The 22,252-nt window shown below is 31.9% G+C and overlaps 2 protein-coding genes across 4 annotated transcripts in view; one reads left to right on the forward strand and one right to left on the reverse strand.

Annotated features, from left to right (window-relative positions):
* Positions 1–17,014, forward strand: part of LOC109595861 (teneurin-a) — a 196,304-nt gene extending 179,290 nt beyond the window's left edge. For both annotated transcript variants that reach the window (XM_049970103.1, XM_020011286.2), the window contains 13 exons: positions 1,919–1,945; positions 9,150–9,269; positions 9,326–9,493; positions 9,593–10,146; positions 10,201–10,498; positions 10,555–11,549; positions 11,637–11,956; positions 12,011–12,200; positions 12,281–13,577; positions 13,632–13,799; positions 13,962–14,493; positions 14,553–14,730; positions 14,793–17,014. In XM_049970103.1, coding sequence (XP_049826060.1) covers positions 1,919–1,945; positions 9,150–9,269; positions 9,326–9,493; positions 9,593–10,146; positions 10,201–10,498; positions 10,555–11,549; positions 11,637–11,956; positions 12,011–12,200; positions 12,281–13,577; positions 13,632–13,799; positions 13,962–14,493; positions 14,553–14,730; positions 14,793–15,787 — 5,842 coding nt within the window. In that variant the 3' untranslated portion in view covers positions 15,788–17,014. The remainder of the gene's footprint in view (positions 1–1,918; positions 1,946–9,149; positions 9,270–9,325; positions 9,494–9,592; positions 10,147–10,200; positions 10,499–10,554; positions 11,550–11,636; positions 11,957–12,010; positions 12,201–12,280; positions 13,578–13,631; positions 13,800–13,961; positions 14,494–14,552; positions 14,731–14,792) is intronic.
* Positions 17,015–17,156: 142 nt separating this feature from the next.
* On the reverse strand, positions 17,157–22,052 carry LOC109595862 (serine/threonine-protein phosphatase PP1-beta catalytic subunit). Of its 2 annotated transcripts, XM_020011288.2 has the most exons (7): positions 21,781–22,052; positions 21,298–21,381; positions 19,530–19,661; positions 19,163–19,393; positions 18,701–18,877; positions 18,360–18,646; positions 17,157–18,177 (listed from the first exon to the last, which is right to left on the reverse strand). In XM_020011288.2, the coding sequence occupies exons 1-7, from the start codon at positions 21,830–21,832 to the stop codon at positions 18,079–18,081; spliced, it is 1,062 nt and encodes a 353-aa protein (XP_019866847.1). In that variant the 5' UTR covers positions 21,833–22,052; the 3' UTR covers positions 17,157–18,078. The 2 variants fall into 2 exon arrangements, with proteins under 2 accessions (XP_019866847.1, XP_019866846.1); XM_020011287.2 differs by lacking the exon at positions 21,298–21,381 and having other exon boundaries at positions 21,781–22,047.
* Positions 22,053–22,252: the final 200 nt, after the last annotated feature.

Here is a 22,252-nt window from a genome sequence, read left to right on the forward strand (position 1 = left end):
TCACGCAAGCGCAGACAAAGAAACGGTCTGTCTCACAGAAGATCACGTGTCGTGACCGCTTCTGCGCTCAGGCACCGCACTGACCCCCCTTCAAAAGATTTCAACGAGAAAAAAATAAACTAACTCAATTCAAATTGCGGAGCCACAACTCTGACTCCCATACCCCCCCGATACGACCCTCCTAGATCCCCTGACTTGTGATCGGCTGCCGTAAGGTCGCCATCCGGTCAGGCTCTATGTGTCTTGTATTGTCTTGATTATCCTTTGTGTGCGTCTACCTGATTCCGAAAAGCCCGAGTTCGTCGTCTCCAGTACTACTGTCTATGATCCTGGCCCAACTGATATTATATATTCTACCAAACTGAGTATGATCTTTAGAAAAATTAATTGGCTTGAAGATTCTGTTACGTATTTAATTTATTTATTAGTCAGATGGAACAAACCCCAATAAATAAATCTTTAAATATTAAAGGTTCTTTTAACCAACTTATTCATAATTTATTTATTTTGTAATTAATTATATTTATAAATTTAAGGAATTAACATATTTAAGATCATGTTCAGTTCATAATATTCTAGGGTTAGGATTATAGTGCAGAAATCCTTTTTAACGGAAGTCCTCGCTAAATAATAGAATATTGGTCAGGATCCAAAAAATTAAACAATGAAAGGCAAAATTGAACAGCCTCTCTATAGTTTATATCTGAAATATTTATATCTAGATATATTTATTAAATGTACCATTTAGCTCTAGGTACGTATTTAAGTACGACTGGGGTGGACACAAGTTATGCAACCAATGTTGTTTCGAAGATTACCTGACGGTTGCAGTTAATCTATATATTTCGCTGGTCTATATTCATTTATGAATATTTACATAAATTTTATTCCACCAACAAATTCTAGTAAAAAATTACAAACTTATTAAATGAATTTAGACGTGAAATATTGCCAGCGATACAAAACCAGTCAAAAAAAAATGACAAGAAAAAACTCAGGAGCATCGAGCTTTCTTCTGCTTCCGATCCTCAATGTGTTCAGCATCATATCCGATCTATGTTTGTTTTTTTGATTTATTTGCTAGTCGCCACATTCCCCTTATGCTAACTTGTGTCTGTCCATGTCTGTAGCTAAGACGTTGTGTTGTGTTGATTTTTTATTTATTTTTGACCGTGCGTGTATTGTCTATCTGTCTCGTCACAAAACCGTGCGTAAGAACGAGTGAATGTGTGGATGAATGTCAAAAGAAGGATCGGGTTTAATATCGAAGAGGTCCATAGAGATAACCGAACGGTAAAACGGTACAAAATACACATAATTCATTTTTTGTGCGTTATTATTGTTCAGTTTCTGTGGAGTTTGTCGATAATTTGAAAGCTGGAAACGTAAAAGCATAGGTTGCGCAGCCTAAATAGTGTTTGGCTGCGCAGCCGCTTCGACGTTTCTAAACTGAGGCTTTATAACAGCTGGCGAATCGAACCGAATAGTCACATTGAAATTTCATATTAAAAATATTTAATATCAGCAAAATAAATTATGTAATATGAATTTCAATCAAAATAGCTCTAATAATTAATTTAACGAATTTCAACTGCAATAAAAAATAAAATCAATATTTTATTATTAATGAAATTCTTGTTTATTATTTTAAATTTTGTCAAAAAAATTTTAAATTTTAATTAAAACTTTTATTAACATACCATTGCTCACAAATTTAATTATTTACATATTTCTATACGATTTATTCTATATAATAAAGATGTACGAAAAATTTACTATTATTAAATTATTAATGAAATAATTCACGTATCACGGCTAATGTGGTTCGATTGCCGCTTGCTCCTGTCCCGTGTGTGGTTAGTAATTGTCCTGTCTCTTGTGTCCCCTGTGTCGCTGCTGCAACTTTGAAAAATCGTAGCGAGTTCTGGAACTCCTTCACGCCGCGGTAAGTCGCAGCATCTCCCCAATGTTCTGTCTGTCTGTCGTCTGTCGTTCGTGTGCCGCCTGCTGCCTGTAAAACTATACATTGCGCCACCTGAACCCAAAGTTTGTGCGCTTTCCCCACCTTACGTGTTTCTCCCGTTGAGAACGGCACGTCCATTCCGCAGAATGGATTTTTTCTATTGTTCAGATGGACTTGCCGTTTTGTATCCATAGTTCATGTGTTGTCTGTGTCTTTATTTGTTTTCAGTTTTGCTTTTTATTGTCTGTCCTCCGGGTGCTGAATCTCTCGCAGCTTGAAAATTATTAATATTTCTCATAACAACCACCTGCAGTGACTTGAACAAAGAGTCTCTCTCCGGACAAGAAATCTTAAGTTTTATCTAATATTCAGAAACTTCCACTGTATCGTGAGTCCAATTAGCTTGGGGCATATTTCATAAGTGTGTCGTATAAGGCATACTGCAAATATCTATTTACGCTGCAGACGTCTGAGAATTAATCTTCATGCGGGGAAAAATTAAATCCGGGAAATCGTGCCTCGTTCAGAACTAAGTGTGTTTTATTTTGCTTTTAAATTCACGTTAATTTATGTGCACTGCGAGAGATGCAGCACCTCATTGAATGTTTAATCTCCTACTGTCGCTATGCCATTAAAAAATCATAAATCATATTCATCATAATCATTCACCCTGTTAACACGATAATTGTAAAGAATAGCATCAAGTAAACACATTAACTGAACTAACTAGTGTGCTGCGATTCGTCCAGTAAAGGTGAGTTTACATGAGTAGAACACATGTAAACACACCTTAAACGCAACCACTTGGACACAACAACTCAGTAAGTATACGTGTATGAGCATTTTACTTGATGCTGCCATTACAAATATTCTAGAAAGGATAAATTTACAATAATAAGAAAATTGTATGTAGCATAAACCAGTAGAAACAACATTGTACACAAGAATACAACAAAACAGAATCAGTATAATGACGGCTCGGCCGATGAAATCCTTCCTCTGTTTCGTGTCATTGTCAAATTCTACCCATGAACCTGTGTTTAACCTTATCCTCCTGTCGCCCCCAACCTGAAACCTACTGACTAAACCCCCCTTTTATCTACTGCATCGTTTATTGCATTTTTGACCAACCACTCTTAATACACTTCGTTGCGTCGTCGATGCGATTAAACCAGGAATTGCGAGGTGTTTGTTTTCCCAATTTGTTTAGGCTCTTCTAGAACTAAAAACTATTACGGTACTGCTAGAATGTTTGGTAATGAAGAGTTTTCCATGAAATGGGTGAGTAGATACGTAGAGAAATTAGATTAATAAAAATCAATTTACATTATATAAATAAACAATTATTACAATTGCGCTTTTATTAAGTTTTTTATTGATATCACACGAGAATTTATATTTTTAATTTTTTTTAATATTGAGATGAGTCAATATTAATTTATTTAGTTATTTAATTTTTATTTTTAACAACTTTATAACGTTTCAATTTAATTACGAAAATTTAAATATATATATATATATATATATATATATATATATATATCAAATAAAATTATTTATTGAATATTATACTGAAACATATTCCGTAAATATGGAAAAATCCCTTGGTAGCAACATAACAAATATGATAATTTGAATAGAAATTCCAGTTTAAATACCAAATGCTCGGCAAAATCTTGTTTAATTTGTTATGCAAGTTTAACTCATTTGCATAATAGATGAATTTAAATTGTTAAATGTATGCACAAAAGATTAATATACTATATATTTTTCAGAATTTTAATTTTTATGTTGACATCATTAACATATGTATGTACAGAACAAAATATGGGTGAGATTCTGTTTGATCAGAACCTGATATACATACATAGCGATCAGATATGAGTGACCTAAAAAATTTCTAAGCAGATATATCACATTCCATTTTCTGTCCCAGTTTGATGTACTAGAAAATTTTTATATTTATAATACCACATTTTTGTCTTTGAAACTGCAAATCGTTGCAGCTGGTAATTGTTATCATGCTAAAATCAAATGGATCATTATATTTAAATTGCAATTTAATCTATATCGAGTTTTATTAAATAAACTTAGACTCTTGTGTAATATCTTTTCATATGAAAATTTACACACTTATTCGAGAAGAAAATACTTAAATTAATATAAAATTATTTCATCATTAAAAATATACGATATTTTAAATAACTGCTTCGTAAATCAATTTTGGAAAAACAATAAGTAAATGGGATATAAACGTATGTTTAGGATTAAAATGTATTATTAATATTATTATTTTGTAAATTCATTCTGTAATTTCTGATATTATTATGATTAATTTTACTAGTAAAAGAGGTGAAAGCAATGGTGATCAATGTCGTTTCAGAAAATAAATTATGATCTATATGAATAATTTTAGATAAATATTAAAAAAATATTTTAGGCTCAATAATTTACCGTAAAAATAAACAATGTAATTGGTATTATTTACCGCAATTTTAAATAAATAATAATAATTGAATACATAACCGGAATGGCAAGTTAGTTTTTAAGTCTGAATGCAACCTTGGCAAAATTTAAGTATGAAATAGATATCATCACATAATTTACTTGCAACCATGTGTTTATAATGCCACTAAATTAACTAGTTTGAATGAAGTATAGATAAAATAAAGATTAGTTTTGACTAGTATTGAAATTTTATTATGTAATTTTATTAAGTTAATAATTAAAAATTCTCATACCGGAATTCAGAATATATTTTCTATAACGATACATTTACAATTTTAGCAGATATAAATATAAAATTAAAAATTGTTTTACATATCATAGAAATATATAAAGCAATCAATAAAACTAATAAACATATTAAGGGAGATTTAAATTTATTATTGAATATTTAACGAATTACTTAACAAAAACTAATTTATAAGGAAATATATTGCATATTCCTCATGAAGCTTTTAAAGCAAACGTTTTATACAAGTAAAAATACCTAAAATATGCTTTGATAAAATGTCATCATTCCCTTTCCAATTTTTAATTTAATGTTAATTTTAAATAAATATGGGGTTTCAATAATGTTTTGGAGATTAATACATACATTAGTCTGTATATCGACAATTTTATTTTTAGTAATTAAAATATAAGTAGCACGTCAGTCCTTCCAGTCCTTAGAAATTATTTGGTGCAAAACTTTTAAACTCTCGATACCCGGCATGAATAATGTCTTGGCTCACACATATATCTCACAAAATCCTTGATTTAATAAAGCAAATAATTTCGCGCTCGGAATTGAAACAATATATTAGCGAGGACTATAAACTATTAAAAATAATGTCAGTGGAGTTAGTTCTACGTGAAACTGGAACAAACACTGCAGAGTCGTACATAAAATCCGAGGACATTCTTTATTTTCGACCAGATCTGCCACTTATTTTCAGCCAGTTTATTGTCGAGACTTTACGTGACTGTATGTTCCTAGAAAAACTGCATAAACGAGGCCATATATTTTTTTAACGAAATAGTTTGTTGCGAAATATTTCTTGAATTATAATAAGTCACGAGTTGAACTGAAATGCAGCAGTTAAGTTATTAACTAAATTTTTATTTCACATATCTATACTAAAAGTATACAACACATTTTGTAAATATATAATAAGTTCTTGATTAATTTTATTAAAATTAATTAAATTTTTTTATTATATTTAAATTATTTGTCTACTTACGTATATTTATTACTAATTGTAAGTAAAATATAATTTATTTCGAAAATATTCTGGTATCGATATTTTAGATTAATATTTTATTCAACTGAATAAATAAAATTAATATTCATTTTTAATTAATTAAATATATCAAAGCCATGTATTATAATCAAAATAAATAAAACCTTGTAAACCTTGAAAAGTGTATCAAATAATTTCAAACAATAATTACTGGTATTATTATATTTCAATGATTTTAATTAACAATATTTTGTTTATTATATTTATTTATTAATTTTCTATTTGATTACTTATTGATTTAATTATAATAAAATACATTATACATGTATTTGTTTAATAATATAGCTGGTATTTAAATAATATATTCAACATACAAAATATTTTCCTTTATAATAACATTCTCCTTTTTGAGTACTTTCTTTGTTGGAAAAAGTTATTATTTTCTTTTTACCTATGCTTTAAAAAAATACACGTGACATTGATGTGGAGTATTCCCAATGGAAGGTCAGAACTTCAAGTCTAGACTTTTATTTGAATTACAAATATGAAATACGCGGGATTACAACATCTGAAAGGGCTAGAAAAACAGCCGAGCTTTAAGATTTACGCGTTCAAATAGAACAGTCAATGTGTTTTTTATTTGAACTTCTTTCAAGTGACATTATTTCCAACATAAATTTACATTTACAGTGATTAAGAATAACGTTGGAAGTTTTTCAGGTTAAGTGGCTGGAAAATGTTCAGACTGATTCAAACAAACTGCCAACATCTGGCGTTGTTCAGATAAAAACAGTCGGAATTTAATTAATTTTTAATTTCTAAAGTGAAAGCCTACATAAATTCATCAATCAAGAACTTTTTGCTCGTGCGTAACGCCACAAAAACAGATACAAGCTTATTGAGGTTTATAAAGTAAAAAATCTTCATTTGGCACAGCCATCATAAATTATGTATTTAAGTGGAAATATGGTTTTATTTTATATTAAAATGTTAGGCAGGATAAGTTGGATGTAAATGTAATTTAATTAATTGATTCAAATTGAAATAGTCGTTCACAATTTGCAAAAAAATTTGAAATAGCTGTTTAATTTGAAGAAAATAATTTTATCATCAATGAAAATCACTGTTTCTTAGAAAAGTTGTCAAATTTACAAAAAGAAACAGAGAAATAGAATAATTCATAAAAATATTTTTTTATGGTTAATAACAGAATTTTTATAGAATTTGTTAAATAAATTTATAACAATTACATTTATTATTGTTTAAAGTTGTAAATTTTATGGATAAATGTAATAATGCAAAAGTAAAAACAACAATAATATATAGATACCAACCTCCTTGTGATACACTTACCTCTAAAAAACATGATTATTAAACATTTTAATTAGAAATCAACCAACCATTTTGTAATCTCAATACGTTTGATAGACTACTCCCTCACAAAATTGAAATTGTCACAAAATTTTTAAAAATGGAAAAAGAAATAAATATGGACAAAATCTGCACAGAAGAATTTAAAACTGATTTTAGTAAAAACTGAAAAAACATTATTTTTTTTTATTCTTGCCTTTAATAATTGCACTCAATGTAGTCTTAAACATTTTCATATACCCACAAACTTATTTGAGAAAATAATACAAACTATATTTTCATTCTTGTAATTAGATTCGCAAAAAAAATGTTCCACTTAAAACTTCAAACAAAATTCAATGCCAACTGAATTATTGAATGCCCGCTGAAAATAATTCTAAGGATCTGACAGACAGGCAAAAGATGCCAAAAGTCGGAATACAAATGGGAGACGGGCCAAACTTGTAGTTGTTTTCGATTGTAATTTCTCCGTCTTATTGACTCCGCTCGGAAACTAAGGGGGGAATTTAAATAAATCAGCCATTAGTAGCTTGTAGTTTATTTCAATGGGACAACTTCAAGCTAGAAATTGTCGTCGGGAGTACGTCGTAAATCCGTTTCGTCAAAGTTTCTTAATCAATTGTCTAGCCTTATATTTTTTCGTTTCAGAGTTGAGGGCTTTTATCGTTTGTATAAGTAAATAATTTAAAACTTGTGTCCTGCAATTTGACATGATGAAATCAAAGTACATTTGTCTTATTATATGAAGATATGTTTTGAAATAAAATTAATGTAAAAATGTAAACTATAATTTAATTATTATAAAAAAAGTTTTATTATATTTTAGTACCTCGTGTATTATTCTTTATTTAGACTACAATTTTCCACGGTTGTTTTAGGACAGAAATATGTTCCTGTTTATACATCGGTTCTGAGATTTATTTTGTTTTTCCACAAATTTATACCGCAGGCTTTTAGGTAAAATGTAAAGGTTTTGGTATACTTTCCATTATCGAATTTAACGGTATGTGGAGCTGTAACATGTCAAGCGGCTTTTTGAAATGGTTTTTGCTGCTTCGCATACCGACTGTATGTTTTAGAATTAAATATTTAATAATACTGTCTCAAGATCTGTTTGTGTTTTTTTATTAAAATAATGTGGTTTATTTGCACAATATTTAATTTATTGTTTATTAAAAATTACAATAATTTATTTTCACTTCTATATAAAGATAATTTTTAAAGTAGTTTTATATCTATTTATAATTAATAATGTTAAAAAGCAATGTAACGCATTAAAATACTGTGCACGTTATTTGCCTCTTTAAATTCAACATGAACTTTTCGAACACTTTAGTGTGAGGGTATAGTAATCTAATATTGTTCAATTTATCACCATCCAATACCAAACATTTATACAAGTTGTCAACTATTTCCCCAACACTCTTGTTTGGTTTTATGAAGAGGCACACGATAAAACCAATTATGTTTTATTACCGAACATTGTGCAGTTCCTTGCGGCATTTTTACGATCTGCAACTCCTGAGCAGCAGTCGCATCCGAACGACGCAACTTCACTAATAAAAAAACAATTGATGTTATTGATAATATCGATGTTATAAATTTTTATTGCGTATTATCATGATATCGTAGTTGAGTCGTGGAAACTACATGCCTGCACAATACCGAATCGAAACGCCGTAATAACAATGGCAGCTACTGTTCCCCCAGGAAATCCTTTTGATTGCTTAATTAACTTAATAATTTTAATAAATGCCGTTGGCACTGTTATTGCGGCAAATTGCAGCTTCGAATTTACAGCTTTATGATCAGTGCGATACATTTGCATGTGTCCGATTTGGATGCGTTGGAAATTGGAGATTATAATGATAATTTATTAAAATTGCAATTCAATGATGTTCGTTATTGTTTGAACGAGTAATTACTTGAAAATGTTTTACATCACAATTCCGACGTTTCCACGGATAAATTACACGCTTAACAAATGTACTTTTTCAAAATCTTTTAACCCCAAACGAAGATTTTGAAAGGGCACTTACACAAGTGAAGTTTAATATAAACTTTGTATTGATCTAATTATATTTCTTTAGTCGTGTTGCTGTAATGAGAGGTCAAGTGGTTACTCCTCAAGGATTGGGAATTGTGGGAATCCGTGTATCTGTGGACAAGGATTCCAAATTTGGATTTACACTTACCAGACAAGGTGGATGGTGAGTTGTGTATTCAAATAACTTGGACGATTTTAAAACCTGAAAATATATTACAGGTTTGATGTATTGGTCAATGGAGGAGGCGCTGTCACTTTACAGTTCCAGAGGTCACCGTTTAAACCTTTGATTAAAACAGTTTTCGTACCATGGAATCAAATTGTTGTGTTACCTCCAGTGGAAATGCAGTTAGCTGATGATTCTTCAGATGGGAACACCCAAAGCAGGTAATTATTGAACTTATTTAAATTATTACAAATACATTTAACTTCAGTAATATAAAAGTTTGGACATCATCATTTTTATGTATTTATTTTTTATTACAGTTTCCTTAGAAAAAACCCTGCGATCAATTTCCCCGGAGTTTCTAGATCCTTATTCGATCCAACTGGTACTTTACCGAACACTTGCGATGATCACGATCCAGAAATTCTTAACCCTGTAATAACAGGTACATGGATGCCAGAAGCCGTTGGAGGGATGCAGGGTCGCAGTGTCATATTTGCTGAAACCCAAATAGTACAAGAATCGATTCCTATACCGGGATCAGATTTACATATAATATATCAAAGTTCACAAACAAGTGGATACATGAGCACTATTTATATGAAATTAACGGGTGAGAGTGTTCCGAAAACTTTGACTCATGTGCATGTGAGAGTTGAAGTTGAGGGATTTTTGCATACGAAGACATATGAAGCAGATCCAGATCTCATGCACACTTTCGCTTGGAATAAGAGAAATGTTTACAAACAAAAGGTGTATGGAATAGCACAAGCCAAAGTTTCAATTGGATATCAGCACAGCACTTGTGCTGAACCAGTTTGGGAGACACAAACGGCAGATTTGAAAGGTTTTGATGTTGATATATCCGACATAGGTAAATAATCTTATAAAATTTAAGCATCTATGTTTTAAAAATTTATTTTAATAGGTGGTTGGGGTTTGGACATTCACCATCACTACAATTTCCATGAAGGTATTTTGCAAAAAGGAGATGGCTCAACCTTGCATTTCAAACAGTACCCTCGAACTGTGCACGTTGTAATGGGAACTGGACTACAGAGAGCTTTGGATTGTCCTGGACAATGTGGAGGACCTGCCAAAGATGCCAAACTTTTAACTCCAGGTTCATTAGCAAGCGGACCTGATGGAAGCATATATGTCGGCGATTTTAATTTAGTGAGAAGAATTACGCCAGAAGGAAATGTTTACACAGTTCTTCAGTTAAGGTATATTTTGCGTAATTTAATTTAACTTTGAATACTTAGAAATATTTCTTTTTTAGTGCCACTCAAGTCGCATACCAGTATTATCTGACAGTATCACCTGCTGACGGTCATCTATACGTCTCAGACCCAGAGAAGCATCAAATCCTCCGAGTGTTATCTCTTGACCCTATTCAAGACCCCAATATTAACAGCGAGCCTGTTGTCGGTAATGGAGAACGTTGTATTCCTGGTGACGATAATAATTGCGGAGATGAAGGACCAGCCAAATATGCCCGACTCGCTCACCCAAAAGGCATAGCCATAGCTGCTGATAAAACGATGTACATTGCAGATGGTACTAATATTAGAGTAGTTGATGCAAGAGGAGTGATTCATACGTTGATTGGAAATCATGGTCATCATAATCACTGGAGTCCCATTCCTTGCAAAGGAGCCATTCCTGCAAATCAAGCTCAGTTGCAGTGGCCCACCGGAATTGCATTAAGTCCATTGGATGGTTCGCTGCATTTTATAGATGATAGACTGGTGTTAAAATTGACCGCTGACATGAAATTGAAAGTTGTAGCTGGCACACCTTTACATTGCCATCGTGAAGACAATACTACAAAAGTTATTAACGATAACATTCTAGGCACAATTCTAGCTCTTTCTTTTGCACCAAATGGTGATCTGTACATCGCGGAATCTGACACTAGAAACATTTACTACATTAGACTCATAGACAGTTCCGGAAAAATTATCCATTTCGCAGGAAAAGTCCAAGACAATCAAAGAAATAATTGTGATTGTGGTGTGAATTTGACTACCCCTAGTCCAAAGAATCAAGAGCTACCGCCAGCATGTATATGTGGTACGACCGAAGAAACTACCAGTAACGCCGAGACTCTATTAAGTTCCAATGCACGTTTCCAAGCCATTTCAGCATTAACAGTTTCACCAGGAGGTGTTTTACATGTAGCTGATCAAGGTTCTTTGCATATCTTAGCTCTTGAACATTACCTACCAACACATGATGAAAACGGAGAGTTTAGAATACCGTATCCTGCCGCAGGTAAGTGTATTTACAACAGAAAATCAATCAAGCTATAAATTATCTAAATATAATTAATAAATGATAAAATTATTGCTTTTCTCGCAGGGGAAATCTATGTTTTTAATCGTTATGGACAACATGTCGCAACAAAGGATTTGGCTTCCGATAAAACTCGTTACTCATTCTTATACTCCAAAAATACAAGTTTCGGTAAACTTTCTACAGTAACAGACAGCTCTGGCAACAAAATTCAATTCCTCAGAGATTATAGTAATGCAGTGAGCTCCATAGAAAATACACAAGATCATAAAAGCGAATTGAAAATCAATGGAGTTGGTTATTTGGTGAAATTAAGCGAGAAAGGAAAATCTGAAATTGAATTGGATTATGATCTTAATACCGGATTGCTCACAAGTAGATCAGGGGTAAGATTTTATTATAATTATTGTTATTAATTTATGACCATTATTGGATTTCAGGGGGGAGAAACATTTATGTATAAATACGACAAATATGGCAGAGCAGTGGGAGTTATTCTATCAAGTGGTGAAACCCTTGGACTTTCCTCAAAGATTGCCGAAACTGGTGGTTTAGAAGTTACTGTGGGCAAGCCGCCAACAAGTCTTATAGTTACAGGAAGAGCTAACAAAAAGGTTATTTTAGTTGATGGTAAGTTATTAAAAATAAATATGTTTATATTAAACAGATTTGTAAAATGTAATTAATATTAATTAATTGTTTTTTCTCAGGCAATGAGATAACTGAAGCTGTGACATTAACTAATTCTTCTGTTGGTGTAACCTCTCCCTGGGATGGTTATATGAAAATATCGGCATTGGAACGTCATCCTCTGTTAGAGGCTTCTTTACCAGTCGAAGCTGAAATGCTACCAGTTTGGTCCGAACAAATAACAACTTTCGGTGAAGGAATTCAAAACATAATGTCAACAACTTTCACTTTAATTGGAGACGTGCGAAATCCTCAACAAACCCTGAATAGAGAAATCTTTGTTAACGGTTCCAAAATGTTGGGCATTGAGTTCAATCAATATTCTAGTAAGGAAATCTTTTTCGATCACGATAAAATTCCATTACTGACAATATCGTATGACCCTGCTGGCTTACCCTTATCATATTATCCCCACAACGGCGCGGATGCTTTAAACATATCATATGACAATTTTAACAGGATTGATGGTTGGAAGTGGGGTAATACGGAACTCAAATACAGCTATGACCGACACGGTCTTTTATCGGAAGTCACCAGTAGTTTAGACGGCACTCAAAGCTACACATATAATGACTGGAATATGCTTTCCAAAATCTCTTTGGCGAGCTCCAGAAGCTTCTCCTTGACCTATGATGATGACGGCGGACTTCGCCATGTTACACTACCGAGTGGTACCAAACATTCCTTTAGTTTACAACCTTCTATAGGTTTTCTCAGAGCAACATACACACCTCCAGGCAGCACCAGAGCTTACCTCCAACACTTTTCTCATAATGGTCTGCTTCTTCAAACTGTGTTCCCCGGTGAAGGTGCCCGCGTAGTATACAGATATTATCCCAATGGTAAACTCAAGGAGGTCGTACACGGCGATGGCAAAAACATTTATCAATATTCCGAAACATCAGGACTACCCAGTCAAGTTTCCAGTTTAGATCAAGACATCGAATGTCGATGGGATTATCAGTACATCGGCGGACTTCTTTCAGAAGAACGAATCGATTTCGGAGCAAAAACCGGTCTGTCCAATGCCAAATTCACTTACGAATACGACAATAATTATAGATTAGTTTCGACCGCTGGAAGGATTGGCGGACAGAATCTTCCACAATATAATCTTGCGTATAGTGCTAAAACGGGTGCTTTAGAAATGATCGGGCCTTTCAAAATAAACAAACCAAAATCAAATGAGACGCAAGTGTATGATGGCACTGCTCTCTTTACAAGCAGGATAAATTCTAAGTTTTTGGAGACCCAAATATCACTAACAATCCATGGCATGGAAGTATTTAGGATGGAGTTTAGTCATGATATGCATGGGTATGTACTTAAATCAATTATACGAATGTATTATATAAAATATTACCGTTTTAGGAGAATTTCACAAACCAGAACTTACACCAAGAATGTTGGAGTTAATACCTACACAAATGTAAAGAATTACACTTGGGATTGTGATGGGCAACTATTAGGTGTAGAGGCTCAAGAACCATGGGGATTTAGATACGATGATAATGGCAACATGTTATCACTCACATACAGGTAATAATATTATTTTAACAATTATTTAGTAACTATTTCACTAATTTTAATCACTTGAGGTACTTTGGCACTTTTCTTCCAAACTGTTCTCATTTGGTTAAATACTTTATGACTCGAAGAACTTTAAAGTATCCTCTTATATACTGTATTTTTATTTTGTAGGGGTAACACTATTCCTATGGATTACAATTCCATGGATCGTATAATTAAATTCGCGGAAGGACAATACAAGTATGACACCCGTGGCCTGGTAATACAAAACGCTCGCGAAGAGAAATTTCATTACAACGCCAAAGGCCTGCTTGTACGGGCAACCAAAAGAGGTAGATTCGACGTACGATATTTCTACGATCACCTCGACCGATTATCAGCCAGAAAGGACAATTTTGGCAATGTAACCCAATTCTTCTATAATAATGAAAATAGACCGAGGGAAGTGAGTCAGATTTATTCACCAAGGGATGGCAAATTAATGTCATTGGTCTACGATGACAGAGGCCATCTAATATATGCACAGGTGTTCAGACATAAATATTACGTAGCGACAGATCAATGTGGAACACCCGTCATGATATTCAATCAATATGGTGAAGGCATAAGGGAGATCATGAGATCGCCTTATGGGCATATTGTTTATGATTCCAATCCATATCTATATTTGCCAGTTGATTTTTGTGGAGGTTTGCTTGATCAGGTAAATAATAACAATGAGTGCTTTAGAATGAATGAATGATTAAAGATGTGGTATTCCAGGTAACATCACTAGTACATATGCCAAATGGTAAGGTGTATGATCCTTTAATAGGACAATGGATGTCACCACTATGGGAAAACGTTTTGGAAAGAGTAGCAACTCCTACACATCTTCATCTCTACAGATTCAATGGAAATGACCCGATTAATATGGGAGTGGACAGAAAACGTCCGACAGGTATTTTGATACTTAGTTTTGATAAACTTTGTCTAATTTTACATACGATGTTGGTATTCTAGATCATATCGACTGGTTGAATAAGATGGGCATCAACCTAAAGAATTTAGCTCCACAACTCTTCCCTGACCAACTTCCAGGGGGTAAAATGCCTCCAATGCTCACTAGTCCGCCAACCTTCTGGAATCCGTCCAAATCAAGCCTCAGTAATCAATTAGCGCTGCAATTCTCCTCTTCAGAAATCCAATCTGGTTTCTTGGCCCATATTGACTCCAGAAAAATGAAGACAGCTAAAGAATTATCGGCTCCAACCAAATCTGCTTTGAAAACGGATGTAATGGATTTGATTCCTAAGAAAATAGGGGCATCTTCCGATCCTCCATTTGGAAGAGGAATTTTGGTTTCCAGAAGTGATAAATCACAAGCAGTTATTTCAAGTGTGCCAGCAGCAAATGCGATCTACCGAGATGTGTACACTTCGGTGTTTAACCGATCATTTATATTGCCGTTTACTTTCGTAGTGCACAGTGCCCAACAAGACGCCTTTTATTTTGTGAAAGAAGAAACTTGGAAGGCAAATGATGACAAAGGACAACTAAAGAGATTACAAGGACAGGTCAACACTACCTTCCACGAAATTGCTAAAGAGAACGGCAGCGGAAATAATTACTTCGACGTGAAAATACACGGATCCAATGCCGTGATCAATTTAAGATACGGCACTACTATGGAAAAAGAAAAGCAGCGTCTATTACATCATGCCAAGTTGTCTGCCATAAGAAAGGCATGGCACAAAGAAAAGGAAGCCCTGAAGAATGGATTTTCCGGGTCTGTGGAATGGTTAGCCAATGAAATAGATGAGATCATGAAAAGTGGCTACGTAACTGGTTACGAAGGAAATTACATACACGATGTGCAACAGTATCCCGAATTATCAGAGGACCCGTACAATATCAAGTTCACGAAAAAGACGGACCCATCAAAGCTGAGAAAAAAGCGGGAAATACACAAGTCATGTCGAGACCGATGGTGGTTTTCTTGGAAAGACAATTGTTAAAATCGAAGACAAAACAGTGAAATTATTCAATTAAGTAAACATAAGTGTGATGTACCAAAAAAAAATAATTGAATTAAGCTTACTGGAAAGACGTAAGACTTTTTATACCAAAAAAAAAATACCAAAGTCTATTTGTGTATGTATTTCAAAGATGCCAAAAATGTATATTATTTATTTACAAAATATGTTAACTAAATGTATGTGATGAGTTTGGGGAGTGCTGAAGCCACAGCGATGTTTTTTATATTTAAAAAAAATTCTACTATGACTGATTAGCTTTAGCGCGGCACTCCCACAAACAATGTAAATATCTGCATAAATATAATTAGAGAATTAAAAATTGATGAACAGCAAAAAATTAGAGCTTTAATAGCCGCGATCAGATTCAGAGGACGATGACGAGAACGAATGGAATTAGCAATGGGGTATCAAAAATATTGTAAATATAGTCCAGTTATTACCTTTTTAATAATTTTAAATTGAAAGAACGAATTTATCTTAGATAGGGAGAAAAAGAAAATTATTGATATAATATGTATGTTGTGTTGCTTTACTGAATATTATAAGATATCATTGTGACTGATCTATGTTAATATCATGGTTTTCCTGCGACAAACAAAATGACGTGTGTGGTGTTCTTAAATATATGTTTTGAAACATATTAATCATATTGATTTAAGAAAAAAAAAACATATTGCACCAGAAGTTCCTGAGTTTGAAATTGAAAACATGGAATGGTTTTAATGTCGCGAGAAAACTAAAAGAAAAATAATAGTAAAGCCAAACCTTTATCCGCAATGTACCTTGCCGTATTTTTTTCTTCTATAACATCACAACAGTGTCCGATTAATTTCTACGTAACCTAATTAAGTATATGTAAATTTAAAATGAGAATATATTTTTTACTCTGACCTGCAAACTGTAGTCTATTTTGTGTGCTATTGTTATTCATATAATTGGGAAAATATAATAATAAAACCTGTAAACACAAAAATGTTGATATATGTTGTCTACAGACTATGATATAACTTGCTGGTAATTGTGTTATACTCAAGCTGTTCAAAACTATTATGATACTTATATTTATTGTCATTGAACATTTATTTATTTGTACAGTATCTCTTTATTTATATATATTATATATCTAATGCTATAGAAAATTTATATTTTTTCTTTATTATCATAAGTATTATAAATGTTTTTCGAAATAAAGAAATTGTTTTATAACGAGCATTTTTTATTTTCATGTGGAAAAATTTTGTAGTAGAACAAATAGGAACTAAAAATCTAGAACGTGAATTAAAAAGGTAACGATTTAACTCTGTTATTTGTTAAATGCTTAAGTATGGGAAAAAGCAAAATACACATCCATTAGTAATATATATTTATTTATACTGAAAGTACAATATTCTGTTTAATAAAACTCTGTTCTTAAAACAAGGTAATAAAATTAAAGAACGCCAGAACTTATATAAAATATAGATCTATACCGTTCTCGTGAATAAAAAGGTGAGATTCAATATTAAGAATGGTAAAAAACCAATTCATAGTTACGATTTCGAAACAACTGTGAATACATTAAATATTTTTGTGGTGTTTTAGATTTATCATGCCGAATCACGAACTCTTTGGCCGTCTATAATAGGATGCACGATTAAATGCTCAAATTGGAAAAAACCGCCATGGACAAACTGTTTTTAACTCCAAAGAAAATCGCCAATGAAATAAAGGATTGTCAGAGAGCTATATAAATATAAGTTTAATTGTCGTTGTTTAATAGTCAAAAATAATTATTACGCTTTCTTCGACATATCTAAAGGCACCAAAAATCAATAATGTTCATAATATAACAAAAATAAATAAATAAATAAGATTAACAATTGTTATAAGTTTGTCCAGCGGTTCTTTCTCTCAGAGACTAAATGCAAGCAAACACGCTAGCTAAAAGGGCATACTTAACGTCATTTTTGAATTCAGTGCCGTAAATTATTTTATTGCAATAAACAATTAATACTGTCAGTTAGATATGCCCTTGTAGACACAAAAACGAAAATTCAAAGATACGTTTTAATAAAATTAATATGACTCTTCAGTCAGTCATTGATAGAATAAGTGTATAATCAGTCAATTCATAAAATTATAATAAAAGTTTAAATAATATACAATACTCTTTCATTTTGCACTCAATAGACCGACTGTTATTTTGTAATAGTATTTAAGAGAATACACTGTTCTTAAAAATGCATCGACAAAATTAAAATTAGGAAATAAATGGTATAAATCTATTCACTCTATTTTTTGTTTGCCGTGGTCTTCTGCGGCGTTTGCGGACGACCGGAATTAGTTCCTTGGTACTGGTATTTCGCTTTCTTTTCTGATGGTTTCAAAATCTGCAAAAATAAATATTACTTGAACATTATAATTAGCCAATAATTTATAATTATAAATTTTTTAATGTTATTTTAATAATCATATGTTTCATTTAATATAATGTTCGTGAATTTTATATATTATTATTATATAATTTATTTTCTTAATAATTAAATCATTTATTTTTTTAAGTATTACTTACTTGGAACGAACACATAAGTGTCTCGTCAACCGACATCATACCGCCGGCATTATCGAATTCGCCACAGTAATTGGGCGCTGAAAACAACGTGACCAATTGACGTTTGGCGAAGAACTCGTAGCCGTCTTCTACTACTTGATGTGCACGACATATCAGGTCAAGATCATGACGGTTGAGGAATTTACCGACGACATCTGCGCCAAAAGTGAACGAGACGCCGCGGTCGTTCTCGCCCCAACCCTGCACATCCTTGTCGGGATCGGACCACAGCAGATCGCACAGCAATCCTAAATAAATAATTCGATTGTTATATATACGAAAACTGTGAATAATCAATGTACCTGTGTCTGGTACGTCGGTGGGTCTCATGATGCGGCGGATCTGCTCCATACCTTGGAGATCAGGACTGAGACCGCCGTGACAACAAAAAATCTTCTCGTCAATAATAGCCGCGATTGGCAGGCAATTGAAGCAGTCAGTAAATGTTTTCCATAGTTTAATGTTGTACCTTCTCTTGCCTAGATAAGTTAAAAATAAATAGTCAATAACTCTACTATCGTGAATCTTCGCATTTATTTCCTACATGAGATATGCCAATATATTTAAATATGACTATGCATATAAATTAAATTTGTAAACTACTTTATGATAACATACCTGACATCTGACTCATTTATTCTAGTTAAAATTCATTAAGTATGTGTTCACATTTTACAATTCATTTAGATAGTTCATTTGAAATCTACCTCTATTATTATTTAAAAAACTTATATAAAAAATGTATGAAATTGAATTTCACTTACACTCGTCATAGAAACCGTAGATCCTGTTTATAGAGGCACACTCGTGATTACCTCGCAGCAGAAAAAAGTTTTCCGGATATTTGATTTTGTAAGCAAGCAAAAGACAGATCGTTTCAAGGGACTGTTTGCCGCGATCGACGTAATCGCCGAGGAAGAGATAGTTCGCTTCAGGTGGAAAACCTCCATATTCGAACAGTCGTAGCAAATCGGTGTACTGACCGTGGATATCTCCTAAAAAAATACAAAATAGTCTTTAAAAAGACTTTATTAATTTTATGCTCGTCATTTATTTAACTGTGCGTAACATACGAGAATATATTAATTACAAATATCTGCACAGATAGTTTTAAAATAGTTGTTGTCTTACCACATATCTTCAGTGGAGCCTCAAGTTCCAGCAATATAGGTTGTTGAAGGAAAATCTCCCGAGACTTGAGACACAAACTCCGTACTTCCGCTTCTGTCATGTTCACTGACTTTCCTGGACGACATCCTCTCACTGAAAAAGGACACAGGGCAGGTTAGTTAAGTGTAACTTAGTAAATAATAACTGGTTCAGACAATCCTAAAATGTATGCTTAAGTGAATCAATTTTTTATCGGGTCAATTTGAGGTGAACGGTGTTAAAAGTGCTCAAGAAATATGCTTTCAAAATTACAAATGATATCTATTCAATTTATATACATTTATGGTATATAGTTGACATCGAAAATCTTCTAAAAAAAGATGGAAAATTGATTATTCTGTTGGCATGCAGTTTTATTAAAATTGGTTGGTTGGAAAAAATACAATAATTTACTATTATATAAATATAGCACTATCAATTTATAAAGTTAAGTGGCTTTTAAAAGTAAGACAACAATAGTCACATTCCTAATTTTGTGAAGGTCTTTTATATTTCTAGTATAAAGTTTCTCTAGAAAGAGGGTCCTATTTTAAATAAGATAAATATTTATATAACAAAATATACAAATATACTATTTTGTAGTAAAAAATGAATCGCTAGTAATATGTTTCTATATTATCGACTGCAAATATTTGAACAGTTATTTTGTACACCTCACAAAATTTACAAACGAATCTCTTATAGGAGCAATTTACTTAATTTAAAATTGAATTGTTAAAAATATTTTATTTAAAGTCATTTTCTTCATGCTTGTCTATTTAACTATAATTTTATCTATTTTTAGTTCCTTGATTTAGTAATGGTTAGACAAACAAGCTACAGCTATTATTTAATAAAGTTATCATTTTTATTGCAACAGACATTTTGCTCAAATATTATTATTTAATTTATTACTTATTTAATATTGCCAAAAACAATTACAATTACATTAAACATTTCCCAATTTTAAAAATATGCGGATACATCACACACTTTTGGTACAATCATATAATTCAATAAAACAAATATTGTATTTGTTGATCATAAAATGGGAGTATATTTGCATTTCATATTATTGTAGTTTCATTATTATATTTAATTAGTGAATGGGTTCCTATTTTTTGAGATAGATAAACTTATTCGTAGCTCCTGTATATTAATCTATAAATCGTATTAAATTTTAATATTAATCTTATGGGATAATAAATTATTATTATATTATTTTATAAATGCTTGTTACTTGAATTTTAATAATTACAAAATTTTATTTAACTTAAAATTGAGTAATATATATTAATCAATATTTCTACGTATTATTCATAATTAAATTAGGATAAAGTAATCAATGGATTAATTAGCAAGCCCAAAAATACAAAAAGTGCTAGTAACCAAAACATATCAAATAAATAGTAAGCGGGATTATTATTGCAGAAATCATATACAAAGAAAGAGCATATAAATCAATAAAAACAAACTAAATAAAGCAAGAATTAAAAACATTAAGTCAGCATTCCTAGTGTATCAAAAACAATACCAGTTAAAAAACATTATTTCAAACCATATTAATTTGTGAAACAATAACTGACATTGTTCAAGATAAAGTATATAGAATTCATTTGCAGTCTTATTGGAATCAATTTTTTTTTTATATATACCTATTTTTTGATAAAATTGTACCATTTTTATGGTTTGTCTGCAAATGTATCCTTACATACATCTATACATATACTAATAGTTTGTGAATCCTTACGTTCTGAAGATATAAATATATCTTTGATTTTAGATTTCTTCTTGGGGTCCTTATTTTCTTGTAACTCTCGTTGACTTTTAAACCCTTAATTGGTACATCACACCAAAAAGCAGCACAACAAAAATGAAACATTCATCCTAATATGTTTATACAGAAACAAAAAACCCAAAAGAAAAATCTGTGTATAAGAAGCGGAAAGACTCCTTCATAAACGTGTTAAACTAAAATAAAATTAACAAAATTTCGTCACGAATACTACCTGCACAAAACGTGAATAAATTGATGTGTTGGTGTTATTCAATAAACATAAAATAGGGGTAAAATAAACCGTGACAAAAATATTGAATAAGAAATGGTGACTTTGACAGGTAAATATTAATCAAAAAATTCTCACTTGGGCATGCAAAAATTTATCATTAAATCGTAAAATTACTAAACGCTAAACCACAAATTGTATAGATGGAACTAATTAAATGGACTTACCTTCCAATAATCTCTGTATAAGGTTATCAACATTTAATTCTGGTTCAGCCATGTTGACTGTAGATAAAATATTGGATCAAACCGGTGCTGCCAACACCAGCTAATCGACTCTGACAACTCAAATCCGTCTCACTTTAAGTCGTGTTTGAAGTTTAATTTCAATTATTATATGTAAATTACTTCAAAATTACTGAAACTTGCTTGAAACATTTTCTGTTAATTCGAGAATGCTGGTGATTCGAGACGTTGTTGACGATGTAGCCTTGTGTAATCTGGATTGCCTATACCCTTTTATTGGAAAACTGTGTCAAGAACAGATACCAGTTTAAAATCGAGGAGCTATAAATAACACAAAAAATAAACATTGTACTTTACATGTTTATATGAAAATCGTTATGGTTACATTCACCCTTTATCGATAGGAAAAAATTGAGAGAACAACAATTCAAATACTATAATATTATTGTTAATT

The sequence above is a fragment of the Aethina tumida genome, chromosome 7 (genome assembly GCF_024364675.1).
Source record: "Aethina tumida isolate Nest 87 chromosome 7, icAetTumi1.1, whole genome shotgun sequence".
NCBI lineage: Eukaryota > Metazoa > Arthropoda > Insecta > Coleoptera > Nitidulidae > Aethina > Aethina tumida.

Bases quoted from the DNA above. Each gene is read 5' to 3' on its own strand.
- LOC109595862 (XM_020011288.2), bottom strand. From the start codon at position 21,832: ATGGCTGAACCAGAATTAAATGTTGATAACCTTATACAGAGATTATTG. The intron at 21,382-21,780 runs GTAAGTCCATTT...GTACCAATTAAG, and splicing joins TATACAGAGATTATTGGAAG to GGTTTAAAAGTCAACGAGAG. The intron at 18,178-18,359 runs GTAAGTAATACT...TTATTTTTGCAG, and splicing joins CACTTATGTGTTCGTTCCAA to ATTTTGAAACCATCAGAAAA.